The following is a 15052-nucleotide window of genomic DNA, read 5'->3' on the forward strand; positions in this document are numbered from 1 at the left end:
GCCTATACTATGGAACACTTGACATGATGTGGCCAGTGTTGGCTCACAGAGTGCTGCCTGTAGAAGGTTTTAGACACATATGCGTTAAAAGGGCATTGGTCGGTGCTGCCCTGAACCTCTTGGTCTCTAAAAGCAGAACGACTGGCAAGTGCCCCTGTAAGCAGGTACCAGGCAAAAGGAAGACGCATTCAACACCAGCTGGAAATGCAAGAAAACTAGAACAGTCAATTGTTTTAAAGAAAGATTGTGAATGAGAGAGCGTGGAAAGAGCATGAGCGAGGGGGAAATGAAAAGAAAATGAGGAGAGAATTAGAGCGAAAGAGAGGGTGACTGTGTGTATAATGTTTACAAATATCATTGAACCCACTGAGAAGTATTGAGTTTGGAATGGATCTTTTATCTAACCACAAACAGAACATCTGCAGAAGGTTTCTAGCAATACTAGTAAGGAAGAGTAAATTATTAATTTATTTTCTTACATTGCAATTTACAGTAGTATTCGATGTATGTGTAGAGAGTAAATAAGAAAATAGACAGAGGTGAGAAGCGCAGGTTAGTATCCATCAATTTTGTGGCCCAGTTTGCATTTTCTCTCATTCATATCCAAATAGAGCGCCTTGGATCTCTTTAAATTAGAAGCAATGTTAAAGATGTATGCGGTGCACACAATGGCGATTCGTATGAACTGGACTGCGTTGCGCATCACAGATATCCAACGTTTGGAGTTTGGTGACATCAGCAAGAAGTATTTTTTTAGTTCTTTTTGAACACTCGCCCTCTCCTTCCCTAAATAGGCCTTTCCAATGTAGATCAATTTGGGATCATTATGCAGGATGTTTTTTAGTTCTATGCTAGTGTGCCCCAGCTCACAAGCATTGGTGACATCACCTCCTTTCAAGTGGCGACCCTGCATGTCTGTAGAATGGGCAGACACAAGAGCTAGAAGGCATGTATCCTCTGAGTTTTGGAGGCTGCTTTTAGAGGAACATTTTTTGAAAGTATTTTTTCTTTAATTGTAGGTGTCAGTGCGGTTCCAAATCCAGAGAAATTTGATTGTAATCCCCAAATCAGTCACTCCTGAGCGCATCAAGGAAAACTTTCAGGTGAGGTGCAACACTTGGGCTGTACCACTGTGCTAGTTTCAGGGGTGAAATGTGCTGTGTGTGTGTCAGATTAATAGAGCTTGTGTTTTATAGAGACAGTGAAAGCATAGTTAGGTGTACTAAATCAGATCTATTGCTTTTTGTCATGTTCACCCCAAGACCACTGGGGTCCCCTTATTTATCCTCTTAGCCCCAAAAGGATAAATGCCTTTTTTAGGGCAAAGGAGGACTGGCAGGTGTCTCTCATTCCTGCCTCCAGCGAATTATGCCCCATTAAAGAGTGGGTGTTGAGAGACAGGCAAAGTTGTCAGAGATTCTCTTATCTGCAGATGATCACAAATGGAGCCATGCCCCTGTATCCTGAAATTAGTAAACATACACAATAATTGGTATTTTACTATGTGAAAGTATTTGTAATGTATAACTCAACTACAGATCATATGAATCAGAATGATGATGGCTATTATGAACAACTCTGCAGCCATTATGCAAATAAGGGCAAATGTCAGAAAAGCCCTAATCATATTTTCATCAAACATTAGGTTATTCCCTGCCCAAAAATGTTCCAAATGTTATTAGCCTTCTCATTATATAGCTGACTGTTTTCCTAAGGGTTATGATGCTGAGCCATGGACAGTTTCCACACATAACTTATGCTGTCATCGATTCAGCAGTCAGAACTCAGCCTTTCTGCATCTCCCTATGCAACTGGTCCATGTATCTGCAGTGGTACGTTTTTAGGTTTCGCCTGCACATTGATTGCGCTGTGCTTGTGAAATCTCTTGTATTTAATATGTCTTAAAAGAAGACTCTTGTTAGTTCCCGGTCCGATTAACTGTGTTCATTCAATTTTGGACGGAACCTTTTTGTTTTGTTAGCTTCCCCTGGATTCACTCATTTATCGATACTTCTACTAAAGCTGTTCACACTACTTAAGCCCCATTCATGTCACAATTAGATTCTTTTCCACAGAAAAGGCAGACAACTTCTAACAATAGCTGAAAAGCTTGTTTTTTATTACTCAGTGGTGTAAAGCAGATGCTTTAGCCTGAGAACGTTTGCGGCATTCATGCCTCAGCACCTTTCTTTGCACTTTGTAGGCATTATGGGTTTGAGTTTTTCAACTTCATCTATTTGTCATTATGGTCAAATTCTAAATGTTGGGTTAAACAATGCAAGTTAAAAATAAAGTTACTATACAAGAGCTATGCTATATGTTACTCAGGGGTGGCTGCTCCACAATGGCGGAGGAGCATCGCCCCACTGACTCAGAGCCAACAGCTGAAAAATAAAACAATATTTTAATATCGTTTCACTTTTCAGCTGCTGGCTCTGAGCCAGCGCTCTAGGAAAGGGTGGGGTCGGGACCATGGGAGGGGCGAGGAGGACTAGTTCCTCTGCTGTAAGTGCGCATATGTGTTTGACCGCATGTCTCATGCTGGCCAAACACACATGTGCCCTTTGGTTTCTCCAACACAGCTGTATTGGAGAAACAGCACAGACTCCCTGTCCTAAGCGAAGCGTCAAAGCAGCCTGCTCATACATTGAGAGCAGCGTGGGGATTGCACAGGGAGTCTGATGTTGCTCCAGTGCCTGCTGGGGCAACAAAGTAGAAGGAGGCCCTCAGCTTCAGATACGCCTTTTATTTTTATACTTTAATCATTATTAACGCCCCTGCGCTGTCACTCCTGTGCTCTCCCTGCACCCCCTCCACCCGCCTACCACTTTTGTATGTGGTGTCCGCCACTGATTTTACTACTGAACAGGAAGCCACGAGTGCAGTTATCTTGCAGACAACAGGGTCATGATTTGAATGCTACAGCAGGTGCAATAGCACCAGGCCCAAACGTTGTCAGAACTCCTCTAAACACATAATATTGCTATATTTGACTACTGAACAGGCAGTCGCAATTGCCGTTACCTTGCAGTTAAAAGGGACTTGATTTGAATGGTGCAGCAGTGGCAATGGGGCCAAAAGCTCTCGGGACCCCACTAAATCCAAATTATTGCTAAAATGTAAAACTAAACAGGCACTCACAAGTACGCTTACCTTGCAGACAACAGGATCATTGTTTAAATGGTGCAGCAGGTGTAGTGGAACCAGGCCAAAAAGTTGTCAGAACTCTTCGAAACACCTAATATTGCTCTTTTTATGACTATACAGGCAGACACAATTGCAGTTATGTTGCAGTTACAAGGAGCTTGATTTGAATGGTGCAGCAGGTGCAGTGGCACCAAGGCCAAGAGCTTTAGGGACCCCACTGAATGCAGAATATTGCTAAATTCTACTACTAAACAGGCAGTTTCAAGTGCAGTTATCTAGTAGGGGCTCTAGGGCCATGATTTCAATTGTGCTGCAGGTGCAGTGATCCCGGGGCAAAAAGTTGTCAAAGCTCTGCTAAACATCAAATATTGCTGTATTTAACTACTAAACAAGCAGTCATGCATGCAGTCCTTGCAGGCACTAGGGTCATGATTTCAATGTTGTTGCAGATGCAGTGACACCAGGCCCAAAGTTCTAGGAACCCCTCTAAACACCAAATATTGTAATATTTTACTACTAAACAGGCAGTCACAAGTACAATTACCTTACAGGCAATAGGGTCATGATTTGAGTGGTGCAGCAGGTTCAGTGACACCAGGGCCAAAAGTTGTCATAACTCCCCTAAACACCAAATATTGCTATATTTTAGTGCTTAACAGGTAGTCACAAATGCAGTTATCTTGCAGGAACCAGGGGCATGATTTGAATGGTGCAGCAGGTGCTGTGTCACCGGGCCCAAGAGTTGTCATAACTTCTCTAAACACATAAGATTGCTATTGTGTCAATTCATTCTATTATTTCCCTCTTTCATTTAATTTTTTTTTTTAATTGCTATTACTTACCAGCACTATACTACTAGTCACAGCACAATGCATTGCCCTTTTGTTCATAAACAAGTCATAACTCTTTAACTGCCTTTCTGGAACTTATATTATACAACTACTCAGCAAGCTACAACTTACAACAAAAAACAGCTTATTATTAATTAGAAAGGTGAAACCTAATAGATTTACCAATGCTTGTTTGCCTTTGCTACCAATGGTTTGTCATGGAGCGAGGAGTGGCTGCTTCTGCTCAACTCCTATCTTGCAACAGTGGTGTGCTAACAATGCTTCTTTGCATTAATAGTGAGAGCCAATGCTAATGTCTTGGATTCTTCAAGGTCACTCTTCCCTGCAGCTGCCATTGCAAAGCATGTGAGAGAAATGGAAAGTTTTCCGTCTCTGTCTTTTTTAGTTAGGTTGAGCAGCGATAGGAACATTTGGAGTTTCTAAAATAAAAACATGGAAATGCAGCAGAAATGTTGTTAGCATAACCATTCAAATAATCAGAGGGCAGTATAGGCTCATACCAGCACCTGCCAGACAAGGGGCCGCCCACATGGTCACCTGGTTGAGCCCAGCCATTACACTTCTCGATTATGTTTGCAAATCACAACCAAGGGAGAGGGAAGCTTCTGTCCATCTTCTCATTTAAAGTGCAAATGTTATATGACCGGGTCTCCATCTTTGTTTCATGAATCAGAAAGACATGTCTTCGTTGCTGCTTTTTGGGGTGTCTGGGCAAGTTGCCACCATTTTCATTCTTCTACTATGTGTAGCGGCGGTTCACCCAATGTCTAAAATGCAGCTTGCCTCACCCGCTAGAGGACCACGTCTAAACTCAATATGTATTGGGCATTCAAATTCCCTGATGGATGCCTCATAAACCTGCAGTGATATACCTTTTACAAGACGTTCCCTCGATTCTTCTGTGATTGGAAGTTTATTGACCGTTTCTTCAGTGTTGCTCAATTGACACTAATTTCTGTTTCTCCTGGCATTCCCAGATATTTGATTTTAAACTGACCAAAGATGAGATGGACACCATTATGACCCTTAACAGAAACATGCGCATCTGTGACATGGATATGTAAGTATCCTACTTGGTAAAAGGTGGAGCTCGTGTTTTTTATAAAAATATATGGGTTTTTGGCACAAGCATTTTTGAAATATTTTAAAATGACAGATGTTAGTATCTTCATTCAGTGGTTCTCACTGTGTTGTCTTGTGGCACATGAAAGAGTGGGATTTGAGACTGTTGCTTGTAAGTTGCACACATCAGTATATGGTTTATGCATTTAGTAACCTTATTAGCACATATCTTTCTGAAAGGCAGTCCTAAACTAAGTAAATACATTAAACATGATTTTATGGAGTGGATGTAAGTTGCTGGAGTCCAACTACAGGATGCCCCTAGCTTCATTATGCACATTTATCTGCCTTTGTAATATTAGGAAATGTCTGAGTAATTTGTTTTATAATGAAGTGAACTTACCTCGCGAAGAGAGGGAGGGACAGAGGATAGGGCCAGGGTCTCACCCAGTGATTTCTGCACAGAACCAAAGACAATGCACAGAAGGCGGGGCACTAGTCCAAGGGTATGGCAACAGGGTACACCCTCTACCTACTGGGCATGGCTGCAGCAAACACAGGGCCAGAGAAAGATGGCACTAGGCATACCCGCAGGCCATGCAGAACGGACAAAATTCGCTGACAACTTTCCAAAATGGCTGTTGTGACTGGCTACCTGGGTCACAAATCTGATAGGAAAATCTAGGAAGCTCTTAAGCCTTCAATTTAAGATTCGTCATGGCTTCAATCCAAAGCAATGATGTACACAATTTATGGTTTGCTAATCAGCCATCACAGAAGGCCTCACTGGTGCTGTAGGACAGCATCACCAAGGACATCAACAGTGTAATCATTCAAGATGCGCATGCCAGTCACATGCCAGTCAAAGTATAGTATGTGCTTTGTAATGTCTACATTGTCTGGTTGTTGACAGTGGACACATCAAAAGATGTGTCTCTATTGCTTTCTTAAATTGCAAGAACTGGTCGAATTCACTCAGCTTATCTGGCATTTAATTGTTTACTTGAGATAGTGTGGAAAAGCATGCCATCCCCTTTCCTATGTATATTTTGAATAGGGAGGCAGCAGGTTTTTGTTGCCAGATGTCAGTGTTTTAGAATTTTTATAAGTGAGATGGATATGTAATTTGTTTCCATGTTGGGATCTTTGCATTCCTTTGTGATATTTAAAGCTTTGGTTAGCATTGCCTGCTATAGCCGAATTCTGCCTTTGTCTGCAAAGAGATGGAACATGGTTTCTAGAGCGTGTGCACCTGAACTCTGAACACCCAGGGTACTTTAGTATTACTGAATGGTCCGTAGACACTTGCAAAGCCCTTTCTGTAATAAATATAGCCAGGGCCGGACTGGCCGTAGCAGGCACCGGGCGTTTACCCCATAGGCTGCCAGAGTGGGAGCCGGTTTTAGGCCCTGGGGGGCCGTTTTTGTTACCGAGGGCTGGCAATATCAGCCCCCAGTAACAAAATCGGCTGAAATCGACCGTAGCAAACAGCTTGACCGCACCCCCCCCTCATCCCGAGGGGGCCGGCCGAACAGTTTGCTAGGGCCAATTTTGATTCCCAGTCCGGCCCTGCATATAGCGCTAGCACACATTTTGTATCAGCACTATCCCCTGAGGAGGTGTACCCTCATTTGCATGGGAGCCTGGCCCCGCGAAAATGAGGGAAACACGTTGTCTGCAAATGCACCGTATTATGGAAGCAAGCACAGAAGCAAACAGGCAAAGAGGCCATCAGGATGCCATCTCTCTGTGCATCACAAACAGGGTGCTCCACTGGGGGAGGGCCAGGGGGTCTCTTTATTAGCCTTGATATTAATAATTTGGTTATGGGCAAACATTCTCAGAATCGTTAGAACTTTCCCTTTATGGATTGCTCAGAAAATTGATCAACTCTATGTGGTTTTCCCCCTTACAGTTCCTGTGGAGAAACATAGTATCCTTACTATATACTTACCTAGTGGTCTGATTCCCCCTTTGGCCAACTGTAACACCTGGGGGACGGTGTTCTTCCGAGGGTTCTCAAACATGTACAGAACGAACATGGGGCAGGTCCTGCCCTAGATTTGGGGCTGAAGTTTATGGGTATTTTTCCCATATTCTCCGAAATGATTCTTTATAATATTAAAGTTAAGGCAGCACCCTTGATGGTTCGTCAACCTCTTTCGGCTGTACCTGAACGTGAGTTGCTGATTATTATTGCTGATGTTCACAAATCCTTGGGTCGCAAAAACTTTGGGGTCAGACCATCTACTCAGTCTCAAGGTAAGCCTCGTCCTGAAATGGAGAGTCATCCTGTCTTTTCTAAAAAGACATGGGACAAGTCTAAGCAGCAGCAGAAGCCTAGGTCCCATGGTGGGTTACCACCGCCGGACGCTTCTGAAGGTAGATATGATTTACGTGATCACTCTAAAATTAAAAGTCCTGAGAGGTTTCAGGTTCCTGATCCTCGTTCTCCTCGTTTCTATCAGGATTCGCCTGAACAACAGTATGACAGAAGAGGGTGTCAAGATCGCACACAGGGCGAGTCCGTGCAACCCAAGCGGGACCTGCAGCGCTCTTTTGACGTTAAAGTAAAGAGAGAGGCACCACCTCCATATAGAGACCTTTTCCAGAAAAAGAAAGTTTCCGCTTTGACAGCGAAATATGCCACAGATAGTGAGAACCATCCTCCTAGACAGGAGTTGGGCAGTGACCCTTCTAAACAGCACAGCAGAAGTTAGCGTGGTGCGCCAGACATTCCACTAGTTTCTCGAGGTGAAAGCAACGGACACCTTTGTAACTGTTTAAACCGCGGCCACCCGGTGTTGGCGATCGTTTCATCCCCAACTGCAGACAATCTTTGACAGTGGCTGCTCATGAAGGTATTGCTTCTGCACATGCAGAAGTGACTGCCACCATTTACAGCAATGTTATTGGTGGCGCAGTTTATACCAACAGACATGCCAATATGTCCTTTATTGTGACATTTGCTCGCAAATTAGGAGTTCTACTGGGTCTAGACCACCTCAGACACACCTTTTTATTTCCAATCAGGCATTTGGCTGCATTTATCTTGAACATTACTGCTCTCTTATATCCGATAATGCTTTCAAATATATTTTAGTTGCAGTGTATTCTTGCACTAGGTTCCTCTGGGTCTGGCCGCATCGATTGGCTTACGCTCACATTGTTATAAAAGATTTGCATGTCTTTGCAAGGTATTATGCCTGTTGCACTTTCCATTCAGACACAGGGTCAAGGTTTCGCCTCTAAGGCAAACTGTGATTCCATGACGTCACGAGGAGTGCAAGTGCATTTCTCTTCTGTATATAGGCCTGAGGGCAATTCTGTGGTGGAGCGGATGAACCATGACTTAAAGCAATCTTTAACAGCAAGGGTATTAGGTGGCTGGTTAACTGTGCTCTTCATAACCTCCCAAGAAGATACCTGAGTGGGCGGACCACATACAAAATGCTCTTTTGGTATCTAGATGTTTGTTCCAGACCTTGATTGTCTAGAGGTTATGGCGGCTGCCTCAGGTCTACATCCATAATCTCAGACACTGTCATTACAGATGAGTCCTTCTGGTTACTATATGGATCAAGATAAGGTTTCTTCTGATAGTTCTTCATTGTCTTCAGTTTTATCGCCACCATCAGTGCGGATTTGTGTTTTCATCTCCTAGTTAAAACACACGTATCTAGTCCCACCTTGTTTATATGTCTGGATTGTGATTTCCATGGTATTTTTGATCATGTGGACTGGATTTGTGCCTGCATTATTTGTTTAATTAATGGCCATTACCTCCCAGAACGCTCTGCTGCAGAACTTGTTGATGGGGTGTTGGCCCACATTCCTTCTCGCATAACATGAAGAGACCAGTCCATTCTTAACATTTCAATGGTCCCAGTCACTGATGGAATTGCATGGGATGAAGTACCATTCGACGTGTTTGGTCCTTGGGATACTCTGCAGATAACATATGTATTCCGTGTTTCCATGTGTGATGTGATAGCGCCAGGTTGCAATCGGATGATTGGGATGTCGATGCTGTGAATTCTCTGTTTTCTGAATTGCGATATTACACTGTCTTTGACACTGAGGATTTATATTTCAATTCTGCTAACTATGCCGATTTTTTTATGTTATCAACATTAATGGGACCATTTTCTGCGTAGAGCTAATGGACAGTAGTTCTAATACACAAAAGATGAAGTGCACCTATTTCACCGGTTATTACCTTTTAGATCCGGCATCATACTATTTCAAATTGGTTACCACGCTCTCGAAAAATATATGTTTATCTATGCCTCCCTTTTTATTGATAACCTAGCATTGAAAGGATATGATGACCGTAAGGACAATATTGACTTGCAGTCTGTATGGGGCACTAAGTCCTAGCAAGTTTAAGGTACAGAATCTCTTTTCCGTGAATTTCTGATACCCATGCAAATTATCTTTCTTAATGACACAGTCCAACAGATTACTTGTCTGGGGTTGGCCAAGATTAAAGAATTCAATACTTCCACTATTCAATCCTTGGCCTTCTTTGATAATTAGCAATCTAATACAAATTATACCGAAGACCAACTAACTAGTATAATACGAAACTTTACGTTTAACTCTTCTATGATAGCGCCCATTGGGTGCTCATTATGTTCTTTGAACACAAATTCTTGTTTCGTGAACACTACTTCTGGGTTCAAATTAAATAGACCTGAGCCACGGTATCCACACACCCTGTATTCTAACATTGTTATTACTTATTCTGTTGGCAAATGATGTCAACAATGGTTAAAACATTCCACATAGTCTGCCGTGAGACAACATCTTTATCTTCTGTCTGAAAATATAAACCTATCTCATTTCCTTTTAAGTCCAAAAACCCAAATGATTTGTTTATGCTGCTTATAATGAATTTTGGAAGTGGTCGCAAATGGAAGCTGCAGCACATTTACATCAAATTGATCAAGATAAATTGGATAAAGTGCTTGCTGTTGTCGACAACAGTATTGATACACTGTCATCTCGTATTTATACTTTAGATAATATTGTATCATCCGTAATTGATACTGTACAAAATGAGGTTTCTACCTGGTATCATAGGCAAAATCAAATTAGATAAGTTATACAATTTGGCTGGACACTGCAGACACTTTAGAGTGGGCGTGTCCTCCGGCATTACCTTAACTGGACTGTATTGTTCTTACCATTTAATTTGACACATAAACAGCAATCAATGGCTATGAAAGATGCTAGTTACACCATGCTACACATAGAGAAATCTGAACAACTTCCCTTCACTATAGCGGAAACTCATTCTGTGGTATAGTTAATACAAGGGGTTATTTCATTGCCCATTTCGATGTTTCAGTTCACTGCCTGCATGAAACACTTCCTAGTAGGTAGATATAAACCTCTTGGGAGCAGCTACATACATGAGTTAGGGTCCCTGCCCTTTACATATCTTTGTCAATGAGCTGACAGAGAAATATGTATTACGAGGGAGGAGTGCAACTCCACTTCTGTATGTGGTGTCTGTTTCCCAGTTTTTCACTTGTTAAAACAACGTCTTGTTTCAGCCTCCACAGGGGAGTGTAGATAGTTCAATATGACCTTCCATTCCAATTTTGACGACAGATTTCAATAAGCTAAGCAGACTCAAAGTGCTGTTGTTTCAACAAGAAGTGGCTCTCACTTCAGCACGTAAGACCTTCGAATTGCAGGTGGAGAGAATGTCTAGCAAAATACAGTCATTGTTAAACACAGATCTTCCCCTACATTTCGGTGAATTGATACATGAAATATTTAATGCGTCTGCTACCACGGGCCTGGCATATTTTTTTTAACTTGTGGGCTCACCCCACACACACCCCACACACCCTCATGCACCATCCGGCATGCCTCAAAAGATCTCCGATAAAGCGACCCTTCGGGGGACCCGTTGGGTATTGCAGCGCCGGTCCCAACGAGGAGCAATCGCCCGATGATGAAGCATGACACCCCTAGGGGTGTGTGAGGGCAACAAGAGGCAAGATATGTTCTTTCCCTTGGTTGATGGGACCACCCCACCTAGAACTTCAGTGTCTTCCTCTATTCTTGAAGGTATATGGATGAACACTTACATCCAACCTTTGGAACAGTGTCCTCTATTTGTTTTGATATGATTTTAGGGAGCACGGACACTGGACCATTAATGGCTCTCTGGTCCCCCCCTTCTTCTTTTTGATTGAGCAGTTGCACGGCTGATGAGCCGAGGGACCTGCTGTCTTTTCTATCCTCACTGTTCTCTAATTATTTCATATACATAAGCCCTGGAAATGACTGGGTGGGGAGGCTTACAGGAATACATCTCTGGGATACACCCGTGGTTCATATGAGGTGATGGCCCCCCACCCTTTAAACGCCCCCTCTTCTTTTTTAACTCCCCTACCCTCTTGGCTCACTAACTTTATGTGAAAATAACAGAATGGAGTGATTTACGCATATATGTACATCAGGCATTGGTATATCACCATAACTATACACATTACTCCTTTTGGCTATGACGTGGCTTGACGTAATTCAGGAGCCCCCCCCCCTTATATAGAAAAGAGAGTTTACTCTTCACTAATTAGCACACGTTTTTCCCGATTATTGTCCGTCACACGGACTCGGGGGAGTGGCTATGCTATTTCTCGCAGATTGTCACTAAACTAGCCTCTTAGGGGGGCGGACACGCGTCGGGGATCAGTCTTCCCCGCTCAGGCATGCGCATTGCGGGCTAATTTGCACGCATGCGCATTCTTCTTTAACATTATGGAACGCCCCGGAAGGAAGGTCGACCCGGGAACGGAGACGCATTACTATTTAAGAGCTACCGCCCCGCTGCCACGAGTATCGTACCGGCTGGCGGAGGGGCGCGTTAGGTGCAAAGGCCCAGGCATCTTTTGACAATGGTGAGAAGAGTATAGATAATGGGGACGAGGCTAGGAAGCCACGCAGCCACTTGTTTTCTAGTGTTTGATTGTACTCTGGGACATGTTTGCCAATGCTGTTTTTCATCACATTTCTCCTAGTAGCCCAGCAAGGTGCAGGCGTCTCACGCTCTCAGCCATTGGAACAACTCTCGGTTAGTCGGGAGGTAAGATTTCTCTCGATAGAGCCCTACCCACAGATGTGATGTGAGAGACCATGAGATTGTGGGGACCATTGTGTTTAGGGGGTTTTGTCATCCGCGACTATGTAGAGCATGATGACTATGGAAGCAGGATGTTGTGAATCTGGGCTTTCTGATTACTCTGCCCAACACTCTGATTTACGGCAACGTTATATGTCCTTAGTCTATTAAGGGGAGTTCTTATTTCCATTTGGTCTCGTGTCTTCTCACTTTTCTTTTACACAGGTCTGTTGTGCACACGATTGTGGCACGCTATGTAGCATTAAGCTAGTCTAATGCACATCCTGTATTTGTGTCTTTTCTTTTCTGTTCTAGGTTATGATCAGGAGCAGCACATTGGCCCGCCCTGACATGCATTTTGGGTATTTATTACTTTTTAATCACTGTCCCGTGCACTTCACAACTATTCCATAATCCTGGTCCTAAAGAAGCGCCATTGACCTTTTGCGGCAACAGAGGCGCGAAACATGTTGACCGTTTTGTGACAACAAGGCATAATATGCCTTTTTGGGATTATACTCTACTTCAGAGTCTTTTACTCTGTCAAAGGGGGAAATTACCTGTTCTGACCTTTTTTAGGTCACCCCTTGCCAGTTTTAGATCACTATGCACGCACATTTCATATTACCCCTATATAGGACCCACACACCCCACACACCCTCATGCTCCATCCGGCATGCCTCAAAAGATCTCCGATAAAGCGACCCTTCGGGGGACCCGTTGGGTATTGCAGCGCCGGTCCCAACGAGGAGCAATCGCCCGATGATGAAGCATGACACCCCTAGGGGTGTGTGAGGGCAACAAGAGGCAAGATATGTTCTTTCCCTTGGTTGATGGGACCACCCCACCTAGAACTTCAGTGTCTTCCTCTATTCTTGAAGGTATATGGATGAACACTTACATCCAACCTTTGGAACAGTGTCCTCTATTTGTTTTGATATGATTTTAGGGAGCACGGACACTGGACCATTAATGGCTCTCTGGTCCCCCCCTTCTTCTTTTTGATTGAGCAGTTGCATGGCTGATGAGCCGAGGGACCTACTGTCTTTTCTATCCTCACTGTTCTCTAATTATTTCATATACACTAGCCCTGGAAATGACTGGGTGGGGAGGCTTACAGGAATACATCTCTGGGATACACCCGTGGTTCATATGAGGTGATGGCCCCCCACCCTTTAAACTCCCCCTCTTCTTTTTTAACTCCCCTACCCTCTTGGCTCACTAACTTTATGTGAAAATAACAGAATGGAGTGATTTACGCATATATGTACATCAGGCATTGGTATATCACCATAACTATACACATTACTCCTTTTGGCTATGACGTGGCTTGACTTAATTCAGGAGCCCCCCCCCCTTATATAGAAAAGAGAGTTTCCTCTTCACTAATTAGCACACGTTTTTCCCGATTATTGTCCGTCACACGGACTCGGGGGAGTGGCTATGCTATTTCTCGCAGATTGTCACTAAACTAGCCTCTTAGGGGGGCGGACACGCGTCGGGGATCAGTCTTCCCCGCTCACGCATGCGCATTGCGGACTAATTTGCACGCATGCGCATTCTTCTTTAACATTATGGAACGCCCCGGAAGGAAGGTCGACCCGGGAACGGAGACGCATTACTATTTAAGAGCTACCGCCCCGCTGCCACGAGTATCGTACCGGCTGGCGGAGGGGCGCGTTAGGTGCAAAGGCCCAGGCATCTTTTGACAATGGTGAGAAGAGTATAGATAATGGGGACGAGGCTAGGAAGCCACGCAGCCACTTGTTTTCTAGTGTTTGATTGTACTCTGGGACATGTTTACCAATGCTGTTTTTCATCACATTTCTCCTAGTAGCCCAGCAAGGTGCGGGCGTCTCACGCTCTCAGCCATTGGAACAACTCTCGGTTAGTCGGGAGGTAAGATTTCTCTCGATAGAGCCCTACCCACAGATGTGATGTGAGAGACCATGAGATTGTGGGGACCATTGTGTTTAGGGGGTTTTGTCATCCGCGACTATGTAGAGCATGATGACTATGGAAGCAGGATGTTGTGAATCTGGGCTTTCTGATTACTCTGCCCAACACTCTGATTTACGGCAACGTTATATGTCCTTAGTCTATTAAGGGGAGTTCTTATTTCCATTTGGTCTCGTGTCTTCTCACTTTTCTTTTACACAGGTCTGTTGTGCACACGATTGTGGCACGCTATGTAGCATTAAGCTAGTCTAATGCACATCCTGTATTTGTGTCTTTTCTTTTCTGTTCTAGGTTATGATCAGGAGCAGCACATTGGCCCGCCCTGACATGCATTTTGGGTATTTATTACTTTTTAATCACTGTCCCGTGCACTTCACAACTATTCCATAATCCTGGTCCTAAAGAAGCGCCATTGACCTTTTGCGGCAACAGAGGCGCGAAACATGTTGACCGTTTTGTGACAACAAGGCATAATATGCCCTTTTGGGATTATACTCTACTTCAGAGTCTTTTACTCTGTCAAAGGGGGAAATTACCTGTTCTGACCTTTTTTAGGTCACCCCTTGCCAGTTTTAGATCACTATGCACGCACATTTCATATTACCCCTATATAGGACCCACACATCCCACACACCCTCATGCTCCATCCGGCATGCCTCAAAAGATCTCCGATAAAGCGACCCTTCGGGGGACCCGTTGGGTATTGCAGCGCCGGTCCCAACGAGGAGCAATCGCCCGATGATGAAGCATGACACCCCTAGGGGTGTGTGAGGGCAACAAGAGGCAAGATATGTTCTTTCCCTTGGTTGATGGGACCACCCCACCTAGAACTTCAGTGTCTTCCTCTATTCTTGAAGGTATATGGATGAACACTTACATCCAACCTTTGGAACAG

General features: G+C 43.9%; 1 protein-coding gene across 1 annotated transcript in view; it reads left to right on the plus strand.

Moving 5' to 3' along the window:
* LOC146854174 (aldo-keto reductase family 1 member B1-like) overlaps window positions 1-15052 on the plus strand; it is a 280183-nt gene that overhangs the window by 216078 nt on the left and 49053 nt on the right. Inside the window, exons 8-9 of the mRNA XM_085651946.1 lie at window positions 1020-1103; window positions 4976-5058. Of these exons, the coding sequence (XP_085508072.1) occupies window positions 1020-1103; window positions 4976-5058 (167 nt within the window). The remainder of the gene's footprint in view (window positions 1-1019; window positions 1104-4975; window positions 5059-15052) is intronic.

Source organism: Triturus cristatus, chromosome 4_1 (assembly GCF_964204655.1).
Source record: "Triturus cristatus chromosome 4_1, aTriCri1.1, whole genome shotgun sequence".
NCBI classification, from domain to species: domain Eukaryota; kingdom Metazoa; phylum Chordata; class Amphibia; order Caudata; family Salamandridae; genus Triturus; species Triturus cristatus.